The sequence below is a fragment of the Orycteropus afer genome, unplaced genomic scaffold (genome assembly GCF_000298275.1).
Source record: "Orycteropus afer afer isolate SDZICR_OR568_19922 unplaced genomic scaffold, OryAfe1.0 scaffold00079, whole genome shotgun sequence".
Classification (NCBI taxonomy): Eukaryota; Metazoa; Chordata; class Mammalia; order Tubulidentata; family Orycteropodidae; genus Orycteropus; species Orycteropus afer.
This window is the reverse complement of record NW_006921666.1, coordinates 6,197,039-6,214,969: the sequence shown is the minus strand read 5'-3', so window position 1 is coordinate 6,214,969 and position 17,931 is coordinate 6,197,039. Positions and strand designations below refer to the sequence as shown.

General features: G+C 39.7%; 1 protein-coding gene across 1 annotated transcript in view; it reads left to right on the top strand.

Annotated features, from left to right (window-relative positions):
- Window positions 1-17,931, top strand: part of TTLL5 (tubulin tyrosine ligase like 5) — a 305,298-nt gene that overhangs the window by 5,124 nt on the left and 282,243 nt on the right. The window contains exon 2 of the mRNA XM_042781014.1: window positions 5,048-5,154. Coding sequence (XP_042636948.1) covers window positions 5,048-5,154 — 107 coding nt within the window. The remainder of the gene's footprint in view (window positions 1-5,047; window positions 5,155-17,931) is intronic.

Below are 17,931 nucleotides of genomic sequence, written 5' to 3'. Positions count from 1 at the left end.
TTCTGTGTATCGCAAGTTGTTAATGAGTTTTCCTCCAATCCTGATGTCATGTTCTTTTTCATATAGCCCAGCTTCTTGGATTATTTGCTCAGCCTACAGATTGAAAAAGTGTGGTGAAAGGATACAACCCTGATGCACACCCTTCCTGATTTTAAACTATGCAGTATCCCCTTGTTCTGTTCAAACAATAGCCTCCTGGTCTATGACAGGTTCTTATGAGCACAATTATGTGTTCTGGAATTCCGATTCTTTGCAGTGCTATCTATAATTTATTATGATCTGCACAGTCAAATGCCTTTACATAGTCAATAAGACACAGATAAACATCTTTTTGGTATTCTTTTCTTTCAGCCAAGATCCATCTGCTATTAACAGTGATATCCCTCATTCCACATCCTCTTCTCAGCTAGGCTGTATTAAAGTATTAATACTTTGCAGTCCTGGACTTTAGGGATAGAACTGAGCTGTCCGTATTTGCATGGCGTTATTTCAAATAGTAATGGTAAAAACCAAGAACCCACTGCCATTGAGTTGATTCTGATTCATAGTGACCCCCATTGGGTTTCCAAAGCTGTATATCTTTTACAGAAGTAGATTGCCTCATCTTTCTCCTACGGAACAGCTGGTGGGTTTGAATACAAATTTATATGTAGATGTGGAAACTTTCATGTAAGAATTTGATACAATCTTTCCAATTAAAAAAATCATTTTAATTTCTGTCATAAAAGCTGGCTTTATATCAGTTACAAAGATCATGAACAAATGATCATACAGTGAGTGCTGCAAAAATTCAGAGAAGGAAGGAGTCACACTGGGCCAGAGACACTGGGTGAGTCTCCATGGTGGTGATGAGACTTGAGCTGGGCCTTAAGGGTGGGATTTTAAAAAAGCAAAGAGAAGTGAGGAAGTAATTTATAACAGGGGAAATGGTGTGAATAAACACAGAAGCAGGGACGCAAAAGCTGCTTTCTTTGTGTTTTGTCCGCTAGTGCCTGGGAGTGAGTGAGGTTTATTCCTTAGGAAATTGCTTCTTAAAAACTGAAGTGTTCTTAGGCTGTAAGTGAAATGTACATTACAGCTGGTTTACTTCTGTCATTAATCTTTCAAACCCTTTGCTCTTTCTTGCCTGAAAATGTAGATTTTTCTTAATATATACCAGCTTCTGCTGTGTATGAAAATTTAAAGTCCCAATTTTCACTTTTCCCTTTAGCACCACCTGGTGGGAGCATGATTATCATGACAATTTAGCATCAGCTTTTAATTTTTTAGTTGACATACTAATTAATAGAGAGCTCTGGTAGCGTAGTGGTTAAGGCACTTGGCTGCTAACTAGAAGGCTGGCGGTTCAAACCCACTAGCCACTCCTTGGAAGGAAGATGGGGCAATCTACTTCTGTGGTGGTACTGCCTTGGAAACCCAAGGAGGGGTCGCTATGAGTTGGGTCTGACTCCATGGCACATAACAACAACTAATTAAATTTAATTTGCTCCCTCTCTTACTTTTCATCAGAGCCCTGGTAGCATAGTGGTTAACCAGAAGGTCAGTGGTTTGAACCCACCAGCCACTCCTGTGGGGAAAAGATGTGGCAGTCTGTTTCTGGAAAGATTTACAGCCTCAGACAGAGTTCTTCTCTGACCTGTAGAGTCACCATGATTTGGAACTGACTCAGTGGCAGTGGACCTGGGTCTTACTTTTTCATAAGGAGCTGTGGTGGTGTGATGGTTAAGTGCTCAGCTGCAAACCAGAAGGTTGGCAGTGTGAACCCACCCAGCACCTCTGTGGGAGAAAAACTTGGCGATCTGCTTCCACGAAGATTACGGCCTAGAAAACCCCGTGAGCTAGTTCTGTCTGTTTCATGGGGTTTCTGTGCGTTGGAATGGACTCAATAACATCCAACGACAATTTAACCTTTTCAGTAGCAAGTGAAAAGATTTCTCTGTCTGGGATTTGGCTTTCCCTGCATGGTAAGAACCTGGACTCTTCTCAGTTGTGTATCTGTTAATTGTGTTCCTAACTCTTGTCAGGCTTTTTCACTTGCATCAGTAATCCGTTGTTTGCCAGAGCTATTATGGCACAGTGGTGCCAGTTTGTAGCAAGTGCTGTGTTGACAAGGAACTGGAGAGTTTCCAGAGTTTCCATCCAAGACTTCGTAGTTTTGGCTGCTTGTTTTCGTCTATCCTCTGACTTAGAAATACAGTGGGAAATTAGAGCTGGAAGAGATGATAGGAAGCATCTGGGCCCGTGCCCGCATTTGTACAGGTGTTTAAGATTTAAAACAAGCAAACCACAGATACTTCTGCTGAAAAATGTACCCCGTAAACACTGTTTCTCACAAATGGGCACTATGCTCAAGTCAAAGAGCAAGAACAATAAGCATCCACATTCCATTTTTAGAAAACAGGAAATGAACTAGGAATGGTGCCCACATTGCCTTCCTCACTAAAAGGCTGTTGGCAGCTCATCCTAAGTTGAAATGCTGCTTTACTTCTAACGTTGGTAGCTTGGCAGCCCGTGCATTCAAAGTGTAGATGTTTTTTATCTTGAGTTGAGAGTCTGACTTGGCCCTGACATTTGTGGTATGGCCTTTGTTAATGGGTGTGGTCATGTGAGTTTGTAAGAGCAATGTGAATCTTGGCTAAATGAATTGAGTCTTACTCAATTGAAAGAGTTGATTAAGTTCTGGAAGGGTTGAGTTCAAGGTTTCGATATACAGAATATCACAGAAATGTGAGTAGGGAGGCAAAGTATAGAAAGAGCACAGACATTGAGGCTCAAATCCTGGTTCCCTTACTTAACCAGCTACATGGACTTCAATAAGTTACTTCTCTGTGATGATTCCTTTTCTTCATAAGGTCAAGAGGATTAAGTAAGGTAATGTGTGAAAGCTCTTAGTTAATTCTTGGCATATTGTTGTTGTTGTTGTTATGTGCCGTCGAGTCGGACCTGACTCATAGCGACCCCTCCATGGGTTTCCAAGGCAGTATCACTACGGAAGTAGATTGCCCCATCTTCCTTCTGAGGAGTGGGTGGTAGGTTTGAACCGCCAGCCTTCTGGTTAGCAGTCAAGGCCTTAGGCACTATGCTACCAAGGCTCCCATATCTTGGCGTATAGGAGGGTCTCAATTCATATAGTTTTCTTTCCTCTTCCACCTCTGTGCCTGAAGGAGGTTGGACATATTCCTAGTCTATGAGTAAATATCCATCTGTTTTAGATTCAGCTGAGATTTTCTGAGGACAGGAGCAGAGAATAAAATCAGAAGTTACTTTCTGTTATATGGTTTTATACTGGAGGAAATTGTACCTTGTAACATTTAGTATAACCAGACCACCAAACCCACTGCTATCAAGTTGATTCTGACTTATCACGACCCCCATTGGGTTTCCAAGGCTGTGAATCTTTATGGAAGTAGATTACTTCTTCCTGCAGAACAGCTGGTGAGTTTGAACCACCAGCCTTCTGGTTAGCATCCAGATGCCTTACCCTCTATACCACCAGAGCTCCTTACCATTTAGTATAGGCTTTTTAAAAAATATGTAGTTTTAATCGAGGTGCTTGTATTAATTTAGGGTTCCTGGCTCAGAATCTAAGGAGCTCTTGTAGTGCAGTGATTAAGCATTCAGGTGTTAACCAAAAGGTCAGAAGTTCTAACCCACCAACTGCTCTGCAGGAGAAAAATGAGGCAGTCTGCTTCTATAAAGATTGGAAATCCTATGGAAATCCTATGGTGTATTTCTGCTGTGTGTTGTAGGGTCGCTGTGAGTCAGAATTGACTCGATAGTAGTGGGTTTGGTTTGTTTTTTGGCTCAGGATCTTATAATTGGTCATCAAATTGACTTGTGAAGGGACTGTAGGGTCTTTTGTTGTTGTTATTGTGTTGGGTGCCATTGTGAGTCAGCTCTGACTTGTAGCAACTCCATGTATAATAGGATGAGACATTACCTGGTCCTGTGTCATCTTAACAGTCGTTGCTATGTTGAGCTCATTGTTGCAGTCACTGTGTCAGTCCATCTCATTGAGGGTCTTCCTCTTTTTCACTGACCAATCAAGGTGATGTTCTTCAGAGATTGGTTCCTCCTGATAACTTGTCCAAAGTAAGTGAGATGAAGTCTCACCATCCTTGCTTCTAAGAAACATTCTGGCTATACTTCCTCCAAGACATACTTATTCATTTTTCTGAAAGTCCCTGGTATATTCAGTATTCTTTACTAATGCTGTTAATTCAAATGTGTTAATTCCTATAGGTTCTAAAGGGGGCATATAAATTATAGTGAATACTTAATTTAGGATTCTTTATGATGCAAGCAACCAAAAGTTCACTCAGATTGTCCTAAATAACAAAGAGAAATTATTAACTCTCATATTTAGTCAAGGCTTGGTTCTGCAACTCAGAGTTTATTGCCCTGGGTCTAATTTCTTGCCATCCTTCAAGCAGGCTCCCACTGACTTCCTCCTTTACCAGCAGCCCCAGGCTCATTCATTCAGGGTCACAAAAGGGCTATGGCAGTTCCAGACCTGTGATTCCCCTACTGCATCATCCAGGGAAAAGAGGCCATCTCATGTAGTTGCTACAGAGGAGAAAGAAAGCATCACTTTCTCAGAGATCTCAGAGGAAGTCTCCTTAATGGTCATTGACCCTTGTCAATGTACCCATCTTGAACCAGTCACTATGACTAGTGATGGAATGCCCTGATTGGCTAAAACCAATCAAGGCCTGTCCCTGGAACAGGGTTGGAGTTAATCTTAGACGAATCACATTGGCTAGGAATGGGAAATAAGTGTTTTCCTATGGAACATTTGGGGTTCTTGTTCCAGAAGGAGGGGGAAAGATGTTAAGCAGAAAACCACAGTGATCTGCCCAGCAGTTGCTGTATCTTTAAACAAGTAAGATGCATGTTATAGTTTTGTAAACAGTGCAACCCCTTTTCCATTAGTTTCCTATGAGTGCTGTGTGCGTGCGTGTTATTTGTGTGGGTGCATTATATGTGAAAAATGCAATAATTCAGATTTTGAGCTGTGAATTAATGTAGCTTTTTGTTACTGTTACAGGGATCATCCATGTATCATGTGGACTGGAGGCTGCAGGAGAATTCCAGTTTTGGTATTCCATGCTGAGGCTATTCTAACAAAGGACAATAATATTCGAGGAATTGGAGGTAGGTGCGACCTTCACCTCAGACGGCAGGGCTGGGCATGGTCCTGACAACCTGGCTTGCAGAATCTACTATCACATATAAAGAGCAAAAGGACCGTGAAAATGAGAAATATTTATTGCTTTGTTACTCTTGAAATTTCTTGTTTTTTCCATGTCATTGTAAAGTGTACAATTCATTGGTGCTTGGTACATTCCACTAGGTTGTATACCCATCACCACTGTCTACTTTCAAAAACTTTTCATCACCCCAAACAGAAACTGAGTACCCCATAAACAATAACTCCCCATTCTCCCACCCTCTTAGTCCTGGTAACCACTAATCTAGTTTCTATCTCTATGGATTTACCTATCCTGGATATTTCATTAAGTGGAAACATACAATATGTGGCCTTTTGTGCCTGGCTTCTTTGACATAGCACAGTGTTTTCAGGGTTTGTCCATGTCATAGATGTATTTGTACTTTGTTTCTTTATATGGCTGAGTAATATTCCATTGTGCAGCTGTCCTCAGATTACGAACCAGATTTGCTCTTAACTGACTTTAAGAAATTATAGCTAATTCGCAAACAGGTACATACAATTCTTATTTATTCTTACTTTAGTGCAAGAAAAGGCTTGAAGTTTTTTCAGTGATTTAAAAGCCACAAGAATACAAAGTGAAGGTGTTTGTGATGAAGAATTTGTTAGAGTAGGGGGATTGGTTCATGTTTGAAAGTGAGGGGAAATTTGCATTGCATTAAATGCCAAGGACATAGTGTCTGTAAGTTGGGTGTTGGTAACCCAGGGACTTACTGTATATACCACAAGCAAACTGTACCACATTTGTTTACTTCTTTGTCTGTCAATGGGCATTGGAATTGTTTCCACCTTTAGCTATTGTGGCTAGTGCTGCTGTGTACTTTTTGTCTGAACACCTGTTTTTAGTTCTTTTGAATATAAACTAGGAGTAGAAATGCCGGGTCCTATGGGAATTCTATGTTTAACATTTTGAGGAACCACCAAACTATTTTCCACTGTAGCTGTACCATTTTACATTCCCACCAGCAATATATAAGAATTTAAATTTCTCTGCATGCTTTTCTTTTTTAAATTTTTTAAATTATAGCCATCCCAGTGGGTCTGAAGTAGAACCTCATTGTGGTTTTGATTTGCATTTCCCTAATGACTAATGATGTTGGTCATTTATATATCTATTCAGAGAAATGTCTATTCAAGTCCTTTCCCCAATTTTTATTTGGGTTGTCTTTTTGTTGTTGAATTTTAAGAGGGCTTTTTTCTTTTTTTTTGGATACTAAACCCTTGTCAAATATATGATTTGCAAATATTTTCTCCCATTCTTTTCACTCAATTGATAGTGTTCTTTGATACACAAAAAGCTTTTAATTTTGATTAAGTCTGGTTTATCTGATTTCTCTTTTTTTGTTTATGCTTTTGGTATCATACCTAAGAAGCCATTGTAGAATCCAGGGTCATGAAGATTTACACCTTTGTTTTCTTCTGATAGTTCTTTGGTGTGTGTTCTTTTTTCCCTAACTTTTATTTATTTTGTTGTCGTTGCTGAGAATATGCCCAGTAAAACATATACCAACAGTTTCTACATGTACACTGACATTGATTACATTCTTTGAGTGGTACAACCATTCTCACCCTTCTTTTCTAAGATATTCTTCCCTCATTAACATAAACTCACTGCACCCTAAGGTGCTTATCTAATCTTTCAAGTTGATGTTGTCCATTTGATCCCATGTTCTTAAAAGAGCATGATGCTCAAAGCAGACTGTTTTTACTAGGTAAGCAAAACTGTTGTTTGATTTTAGAAGACTTCAGGGGATATTTTTTATTTAAGTTTAAAGATGAAACCAGTGCAGTAGTTTCACGGATTCATCTACCTTCCTTGGCTTCAGAAAGTTTAGAGTCCATGAGAATTTGAAATTTTGATCTGCATTTCCCCCCTTTTGCTTAGGATTCTTCTATGGAATCTTTGATCAGAATGTTCAGTAAATGGTAGCCAGGCACCAGCCAATTCTTCTGGTCTCATGACAAAGGAGGCAGTTGTTTAGGATGGCAGTTAGCCTACACATTCCATATCCTTCTCCTATTCCTAGCTCTACTTCTTCCTCTGTTGCTCTAGGTGAATAAAGACCAGTTGTATCTTAGATGGCCACTTGTAAGCTTTTAAGATCCCAGGCACTATGTAATAAACTAGGAGGTAGAACAGGACCACTAAATATGTTCTTAGGCCAGTTAATTGGGCTATCCCATGAAACCACGACTCTAAACCTACAAACCAAGGAACCAAATCCCATGAGGTGTTTAGTTGTACTTTAGCATTAACTCTGATATACTCATATGTCACTTAATAGTCACAGTATGTTCTGTGAAATAGGACATTATATGATGTGGGTGTTGTGTGAATACCATATGATACAGGGAGTCCCCATATTACAAACAAGTTCTATTCCTAAGTCTGTCTTTAAGTGGAATTTGTATGTAAGTTGGAACAATTAGGTATGGTTCATATCTAATGTTAGTCAAATATTTGTCTTAGAATATAGTATACAGTGTACCTTTCTATGCATAAAAGCATTGAAGCAACACTTCCATGTAGACTAAAACATCTTTAGCATAATTATACAGTAATAATAATGTTTTGATATGTGCCATAAAGTAGCATCCATATGTTATTACGAGCCATTACATGTACCTCAAATTTTTAATATAATCCGCTTTGTAGGGCTTGGGACCACGGACACATAGTGGTTGGACATTGCATGAATGAATGTTACGTTGCATGCGACTGTGTTTTGATCTTTGATCCATTTTGAGTTAATTTTTATGTGTGGCGTAAGGGAAGAGTCCAGCTTTATTCTTTTGCATGTGCTTGACCCAGCACCATTTATTGAAAAGACTATTTTTCCCTCTTTTAATGGACTTGTTAAGATCAATTGCTGCCCAGCTGTCATTACTGATCTCTCTGACTGAGACACAATAGAAGATCTCAATTAGAATGAGAGGAAAATGTAGAACAAAAATCAAATTCATAAAAAAGACCAGACTTACTAGTCTGATAGAGACTGGAGAAAACCCTGAGATTATTGCCCAAAGACACCCTTCTCACTTGGAACTGAAGCCACTCCCAGAGGTCACCTTTCAGCCAAATAATAAACTGGCATTTGACTGCTACGCAGAAGGCTGGCAGTTCAAACCCACCAGCCACTCCTCAGAAGGGAGGTGGGGCAATCTACTTCGATAGTGATACCACCTCGGAAACCCAAGGAGGGGTCACTATGAGTCAAAATTGACTCAACAGCCGTGAGTTTGGTTTTGGTTTGTATAACGAACAACACCACCTGTGAGGAATGTGCTTCTTAGAACTGTTAACCATGTGAGACCAAAGGGCAGCATTTGCCTACAAGCCAGGATGAGAAGGCAGGGAGGGTGAGGGCAGCTAGACAAATGGAAACATGGAACCCAGGGTAGAACTGGAGAGAGTGCTGACACATTGCAGAGATTGCAGCCAATATCACAGAACAATTTGAGTGTGACTTACTGACTGGAAAACTATTGCTGTGTAAACTTCCACCTAAAGCACAATAAAGTGTTAAAAAAAAAAAAAAAATTAAAGCACAGATGAGAAGGTAAGGAAACAGGGAAACTAGAATACTGGAAATGGTTCACCCAGAACTGAGTGAATGAGAATGATGCACATTGTGAGAAATGTAACCAATGTCACTGAATACTTTGCGTGGAACTTGTTAACTAGAAACCTCATGTTCTGTGTAAATTTTCACCTTAAATGCAACATAATACTATTTAAAAAAAGAAAAAGCAATGGACTGTAGATGCATGGGTTTATTTCTGGACTCTGAATTCTATGCCGTTAACCTGTATGCTTGTCCTTAATGCCGGTACCACACTGTTTGAAGACCTTTGTGGCGAGGTTTCATGTAGGCAATGTGAGTCCTCCAGCCTTCTTCTTTGTCAAGATTGTTTTGGCTGCTCAGCATCCCTCGAAATTCCATGTGAATTTTAGGATCAGATTTTCCATTTTTGCCAAAAAGGTCCCTGTTTCAGATTCATGGACGTTTTAGCATTCTCAAGGCTTCTGATCCTTTATGTGTGTCTTTCGTTTCTTGCAGTGGTGTTTTACAGTGTTCAGTGTACATGTTTGCACCGCCTCTGCTAAACTTACTCCTAAGTGTTTGGTTCTTTTTGATGCTAAGAAAAATGGAATTGTTTTCTTAATTTTCTTTTTGGGTTGCACATTTTAAATCTATAGAAATTCAGTTGGTTTTTATGTTGATCTTGTATGTTGCAACTTTGCTGAATTTGTTCATTAGCTGTAATAGTTTATTTTGTGGATTTGTTAGGGTTTTCTATACAAAAGATCATGTAATCTGCAACTAGAGATAATTTTACTTCTTCTTTTCCAGTTTGGATGCCTTTTATTTATTTCCTTGCCTAGGTGCTCTTCCTGGAACGAGTACAGTGTTGAGTAGCAGTGATAAGAGCAGGTACCCTTATTTAGTTTTTGATCTTAAGGGGAAAATTTTCAGTCTTTTCACCATTAAGGATGATGTTAGTTTGGGTTTTTCATAAATACCGTTTATCAAGTTCTATCCTTAGTTTTCTGAGTGTTTTTTATCAGGAGTGGAGGTTGGATTTTGTCTAATGCTTTCTCTGTATCAATTGAAATCCCCCCCCCCCGTCATTCTATTAATGTTGTTTGCATTGACTGACTGAATTTTGTATGTTGAACTACCTTTGCACCCCTGGGATAAGTCCCACTCGGTGGTGGTATAGAACCCTTTTACTGTGTTGTTGCTAGATTGTGTGGGTGGTATTTTGTTGAGGGCTTTTACATCTAAATCCGTGAGGCTATTGGTGTGTAGGTTTCTTCTGATGCTGCTGTCAGACTTTGGTTGTCAGGGTAATGCTGGCCTCATAGAATGAGTAAGGAAGTGTTTCTTCCCCTTCTGAGTTTCAGAAGACTTTGAGAAGGATTGGTGTTAATTCTTGCTTAAATTTTTCATAGAATTCATCAGTGAGGCCATTTGGTTCTGAGCTTTTGTTTGTTGGGAGGTTTTTGATTACTGGTTCAATATCTTTATCTCTTACAGGTTTGTTCAGATTTTCTATTTCTTCTTGAGTTAGTTTTGGTAGTTTGTGTGTTTTTAAGAATTTGTTAATTTCATTTGGGTTGTTTAATTTGTTGGCGTACCATTGTTCTTAGCATTCCCCTTTTTATTTCTATAAGGTCAATATTGATGCCCTCACTTTCTGATTTTAGTAATTTGAGTCTTTTTCTCCTCAGTCAGTCTAGCTAGAGGTTTGTCAATTGTGTCGATCTTTTCAAAGACCAACTTTTGTTATTGTTGACTCCCTCTCTTGTTTTTCTATTTTCCGTTTCATTTTTCTCCACTCCTTTTTGATTTTCAGCAGTGCTTTGTATTCTGGGGTTAGGTTGTAGCCGTCCTCAAGGGTGCATGTGCTTGGATCGGAACTATGTTGTAGTATGGTGAAAAGAATCTAGACGTGGGTTTTCAATCACTGGTTCAAGTACCAGCTTTAGCATTAGCTGTGAGTCCTTGGGCAAGTCACTTAGATGCTCTTAACCAGTTTCTTATCAGTAAGATGGAGAGATTATTTACCTTGCAGACATGAGACCATTTAATACCTGACACATCGTACCTATTGCCATCAAGTTGATTCCAACTCATAGTGACCTGATTAGGACAATGTAGAATTGCCCTATAGGATTTCCAAGGCTGTAATCTTTACAGAAATAGACTGCCACATCTTCCTCCCATGGGTGTGAGCCACCACCATTTCTATTAGCAGCAGAGTGCTTAACCACTCTAATGGCCATGGCTCCTTTGGCCCATAGTAAGCACTTCAAGTGTATGCTCCCTACTGTCCTTTTGGAATGGAATATCTTGGGCTTTGGAATGACTTTACGGTCTGTCATTGCCCATAGTAAGCCAGGAGTTTAGAGGACAGTGAACACCTGCTTCTGGGATTTGAATCCTCTTCCCTTCCCAAGGGTTGGTGCATTGTAAATCTTCAGCATGTTGCTAGGTTACCACTTAAAGGGACAGGGTTCGTTTATATTCTCAGAAGTCGCCTAACTGAAGATTTACTGCCTTTTGCTGAGAAACTCCCTCTACATATGATATGAGCCAAAATGTAAAGCCCACAGAAGTACATCATCCCTCTGAAAGGTACTTCTCTGGGTCTGCTTGTCACTTACATGACTCTGAATTCCATGGCAATGGGTGGACTGTCCTTTTTTAGGATGCCTAACGTTGGTCCGACTCGACAGCACATAACAACAACAACAACGTTGGTTGGAAAATAATACCTGTCAATGTAATCATCCCACGCTTCAAGCAGTCACTATTTTTTAGAACCTGTAAATTCTCGTGTTTTCTCTCTCTACACATTTCTGTGACTAAAGAAAATCTACTACATTTTTTTCTTAAGCTTTATTTTTGAATTTTCTATAACTTCCCAATTTTCTTAAGATTTAATAATTTTCTTGATCTTTTTTTATGAAAAAGACAATTTGAATAACTTGGCTAATCGCAGCCTCGGTTTTCTGAATTGTCAAACACTCTCTGCCTGTGTCATTTTTGGTCTGTCTTAAATAACTGACTTAGATCTACTCAGATCATAATCCTGTGGTTAAATCCCCTTGAGAAAGGTATTTGGGGCTTCGGTTATCTCTCTTGATCTCACAGTGTTGGATGACAACCTTGTTTTTTCTGTTTGTTAAATGCTTCATTAAGTTCACTGTTAATATTTTTGGTACACTGTAATTTCTTATGTTTTATTTGTGAAATATTTCAGGAATATATTTTTCCCCTATTTATGTATTTTCAAAGTTGTATGTACTTTAAACTTATGTAAATGGGGTTGAATTTTAGAGGTAACAGGTATTTTCAGTTTTATCTTTTCTTAGAATGAAGCACCTTTTTGTATAAATCCATCAGTTTTTACATGATAAGTGCTGTCTGGTTGAAATATAATGCAAACTACATATGTAAGTTTAAAAAATTTCCAATAGCCTATTAAAAAAGTTAAAAAATTTATTATGTTCTATTTAACTGAATATATCCAAAATATTATTTCTACAGTTACTCAAGACAAAAAAATGATTAATGAGATACTTTACATCTGCTGTTTATTTTACATTTACATTTACAATGTGTCTCAGTTTGACACTAAATTTTCATTGGACATACTTGATCTGTATTTGTTGTTATTATATGCCATCAAGTCGGACCCAACTCATAGCGACCCCTCCTTGGGTTTCTGAGGCAGTATCACTATGGAAGTAGATTGCGTCATCTTCCTTCCGAGGAGTGGCTGGTGGGTTTGAACCGCCAACCTTCTGGTTAGCATTCAAGTGCCTTAGGCACTACGCTACCAGAGCTCCCTGATCTGTATTTAGATTTCATAAAATTTATAGTTGAAAAATGATATTCACATACTCAGTTTGTTCCAAATAAATTTTCTGATAATGGAATTGTATATCAGTTTTTAAATTAATTTAAATCTGAAGTTAAATAAGAGTTCATTTCCTCAGTGACACTAGTCACATTCCAAGTGCTTGGTCATCATATGACGTCGAGTCTGATCCGACTCATAGTGACCCCTTGGGTTTCCGAGTTGGTATCATACAAAAGTAGATTGCCCACTCTTCCTTCTGAGGAGTGCCTGGTGGATTTGAACTGCCAGTCTTCTGGTTACCAGTCAGGTGCCTTAGGCACTCACCAGCAGAGCTCCCATGTATCAGGTATAGACCTAATTTTCTGGTAGTGTGATCTCAGTGAGTTGGAATTGACTCAGAGTAGTGAGTTTTTGGTATGGCACAGTTATAGTGTGTTGCCACTGAAGGAGTGATTCTTGTATTAAAAAAAGAAAAAAGTCTCACCCTGTTTATAAACCATTTGTCTTCTGACTCATGGCAACGCCATGCATGTCAGGGTAGAACTGTGCTCCACAGGGTTTTCAGTGGCTGATGTTTCAGACGTAGGTCACCAGGCCTTTCTTCTGAGGCTTGTCTGGGTGGACTTGAGCCACCAGTCTTTTGGCACACTGACTGTTAGCACCACTTAAGGTCTCCCACCCTCTTCATGGTAGCAAGAAAAGCTTGTCACATTGCTCCCATAAATACTACAGCCAAGAAAACCCCGTGGAGCATTTCTGCTCTGTAACATGCAGTGTCACCGTGAGTCAGGGGCCAACTCCACGGCTGCTGATAGCGTGGAATTGCCATTTTGGTAGGGGGACATTGCTTACATATTGGTATTTTCAAATGGTTCAACCTAATGCCCTATTAGGTACCCAGTAAATATTTGACTGACTTGACTTTTCTGGATTCCTGTGCTATTTGTGCCTGAAACTCCCCCCAGGTAATTCTGTGCCAACAGATTATCAGTTCCTTGTTTTCATGGGCTCTGCAAGTTCAGTCCTGGAATTTGCCAGGCATCCTAGCTCTTCAGGGTGCTCCTGGGGCACATGTGAGTGCTTGGCGAAGGGAGGAAATTCCGTGGTTTTACAGTGGAATTGATGTGATGCTCATTTAGAGACTCAGAAATTGAATGCTTGGTAGTTTGATAGCAGTCAAGGGGGATAATGTCCTGCCCCTTTTGGTTACATGGAAGAAAACATAGGTAGGTTGGGCTTGTTCCAGAGCAGTTGCAATTCTCCGTGCTGTTTAACTCTTGCCATGGAGAATGATCCCAGGGTTGCCAGGCTTTTTCAAGAGAGGCCAGAAATCTAGATTTTTGTATGATTTCTTCTCATTTCAAAAGGTTGACAACTAGTCCGATTTTATTTTAAAAACACTATGAGTGACGAATGACATGTCTGTAGACTGGATTTGGTCCTTGAGTCTCCAGTTTATAACCTCTGCTCTGAGTTAGACTGGAAACCAGCATTACTGGACACACAGGGCAGTTATTTTGCATCTTTTCACTCTCCCTTTCTTGTACTCCCCTTTTGGAGCATGTTCAGTACATCCTGGATGGGGCGACACTCCATGGCATGGATTCAGTGTAGTTGGTCACTGCTTGGTCACATAGAAAGCGCAAGGAATAGTTCTGCTTCTGAGTGCAGTGATGATTGCATTCTTCTTGTGTATTAGCAACAGTAGGAGAACAAGTAAACATAGCTTTTTTTTTTTCTTTTTTCTTTTATTGTGGTAAAGACCTGCACATCAAGACATTCACCAACATAACAACTTCCACATTTACAGCTCAGGGACACTGATGATATTTTTCATGTTGTCCCACCATTATTGCTATCCTTTTCCAAAATACTCCACTACCATTAGCATAAACTCAGTGCCCGACAAACAAAAGCTTCCCCTTTTCTTTCTCCCTCCTACCCCTGGTAACCACTGAGAATCGTTGGTTTCTTACACCAGCTTTTGAATTGTTTAGTGTATAAAATATATAATTGACTAGTATAATATTCTGTAATAATAACTGCGCATTTACTTTACTATATAAAAATGTTTATTATATGTCATGTAAGATTATAGGTTTTATTATGTACCATCTCCATTTTTGAAGATGTACCCTATATACCTAGGGAGCTCTGGTAGCATAGTGGCTAAGGCACTTGACTGCTAACCAGAAGGCTGGCGGTTCAAACCCCCCAGCCACTCCTCGCAAGGAAGGTTGGGCAATCCTACTTCCGTAGTGATACTGCCTCGGAAACCCAAGGAGGGGTCGCTATGAGTCGGGGCCGACTCGACGGCAAACAACAACAACAACCCTATATACCATAGTAAACCATTAAATATTTTAGAAAAAAGGTGTTGAAAGCTTTTCAGATACTAATTTATTCAGTGTTTAGAACTACCCTGTGAAGTAAGAACTAAATTCTTTCACAGCGAAATTGATGTGATAGGAATATCCTGGTCCCCAGCTGTCTCTCACCTATTGGTCTTTATTAATTATTGTCTGAATCATTTCATTTTTTTAAATTTTTATTGTGATTTGGGTGAAAGTTTATAGAGCAAATTCATTTTCCATACAGCAGTTCATATACATTTTGTCTCATGACATTGACTGCAATTTCACACAATGTAATTGCTCTCTTACTTCCTCCCCATAGTTATGTCTTCCCTGTGTCCTTTCCTCCCATGCACTCCTACCCCCCCACCGTCTCCCTATGCATACACTGCCCTTCTGTTCTCTCATGATTGATCACTCTAAGGAGTGTATCTACCTGACGTAAATGTTTAGCTCATATACCTGTCTTTTATTTGGCTGGAAGCCACAGGAGTGAGTTCAATTCTAGACCTTAAGGGCAGCTAGGAGCAATAGTCTCAGATGTTCCATCAGGCTCTATCAGACCAGCAGACCTGGTGTTTTTTTTTTTTTAATGATTTTGAGTTTTGTTCCACATTGTTCTCCCACTCTATCCAGGATCTCCTACACAGATCCCTCTCCAAAATGGTTGACAGTGGTAGCTGGGCACCATCTAGTTCTTCTTGTCTCATGGTCATTCATGAGGATTGCATCATGTACCAGTCCCTTGGACTAATTGTTTCCATGCATCTTTGGTTTTCTTCTTTGCTGTGGATGAATAGAGACCCATTGTTGTATCTAGATGGCTGCTTGCAAGCTTTTAAGATCCCAGTCATTACTCACCAAAGTAGCATGTGGAACAATGTTTCTATGTAGTATGTTATGCCAATTGAGCTTAATGTCCTCTGGGACCATGGTCCCGAGCCCACAGGTCCAACTGCTTGCTCCCTCCGGGTAGCTGGCTGTGGCCAAGAAGTCACCACAACCTTGTCCCTTGTCAGCTCTACTGTATACCCGGACATTCTTACAGAACATACAAATATGCTTGTAGAACCATCATTTGCCAAACCTATACATGGTCATGGGTACACTCCCCCCTGCCTAGTCATACCTGATCATTCACCTATCTACCTGTCTATCCACCATATATCAATGTTTGCCATCCCTGACAACCCAGTACTGTATGTGCAAAAGGGTTCATCTTTGTTGTCTATATCTTCCATGTACCTCTGTATGCCTTTTTTTTCCTCAGTGCCACCATGTTGATCACTCACATTTGGTGCATTGCCCTTCCCTTCACCCAAATCAATACTTGTCCCTACCTAACAGTGTTCCCTCCCCTCCCCTCCTACCCCTTGTAACCAACAAAGAAAGTTTTGTTTCATGTATAAACCTTTCCTTGATTTTTCACAATAGGAGACTAATACGATATTTGTCCTTCTGTGATTGACTTATTTCACTCAGCATAAAGTCCTCCAAGTTGATCCATGTTATGCAGTGTTAGGCAGATTCTACATTATTCTTTAGGGTTACATAGTATTCCATTGTGTGTATGTACCATAGTTTGGCTATCCATTCTTCTGTTGATGGGCACACCTAGGTTGTTTCCATCTTTTTGCTACTGTAAATAGTGCTGCAATGAACATGAGTGGGCATATCTCTGTTCTTGTCCTGGCTCTCACTTCTTTAGGATGTATACCTAGTAATGGGATTGCTGGGTTTAAGGAATCATCATACTGCTTTCCACAGTGGTTGTATCATTTTACAGTCCCACCAGCAGTGTATGAGAGTCTCAATCTCTCTGCATCCTTGATAGCATTTGTTATTTTATGCCTTGTTCAATTTTGCTACTAGTGCTGGGGCCAGATGTTATCTCATTGTTGCTTTGATTTGCATCTCTCTAATGGCTAATGATCATGAACATTTCTTAATATGTTTGTTGGCCGCCTGACTGTCCTCTTTGGTGAAGTGTCTATTCATATCTTCTGACCATTTTTTAATTGAATTGTTTGTCTTTTTGTTGTTGAGGTGTTCGGGTTTTCTATAAATTTTAGAGATAAGTCCCTTGTCAGATATGTCATTGCCAAACATTTTTTCCCAATCTGTAGGTTCTCTTTTGATTCTTTTGGAGAAGTGTTTGGAAGTACATAAAAATTTAATTTGAGAAGGTCCTATTCATCTAGTTGATCTTCTGCTGTTTGTGCATTTTGGGTTATGATTGATAGTCTATTTATGCCATATATAAAAAAGTCACTGCCATTGAGTTGAATCTGACTCCTAGCGACCCCTCCTTGGGTTTCTGAGGTGATATCACTACGGAAATAGACTTCTGAGGAGTGGCTGGTGGGTTTAAACTACCAGCCTTCTGGTTAGCAGTCATATGCCTTAGGCGCTATGCCACCTGAGCTTTCATGTCATATATGAGGGCCCCTAAATTTGCCCCTATTTTTTCCTTGAGGAAATTTATAGCTTTAGGTTTCACATTTAAGTCTTTGATCCATATGGAGTTAGTTTTTGTGTATGGTGTGTGGTATAGATCTTAGTTCATTTTACTGCAAATGGAATTCCAGTTTTGCCAGTACCATTTGTTAAACAGACAATCTCTTCCCCATTTAATAGATTTCAGCCGCTTGTCAAAGATCAGCTGACTATAGGTTGATGGATCTATTTCTGGGTTCTCAGTTCTATTCCACTGGTCTGTACATCTGTCATCATACCAATAGCAATCTGTTTTGACTACTGTGGCTATATAGTAGGTTTTGAGATTCAGGAATGGGAGACTTCCTACTTTGTTCTTCCTCTTCAATAGTGCTTTGCTTATTTGAAGTCTCTTTCCTTTCCATATAAAAGTAGTGATTGGTTGTGGTAGTTCAGTTTGTGTGTCAGCTTGGCTGGTCCTGGTTAAGTGGCTGGGCAGCTGGTGGTAGTTATTCCCTATGATGAGACTGGCAATCA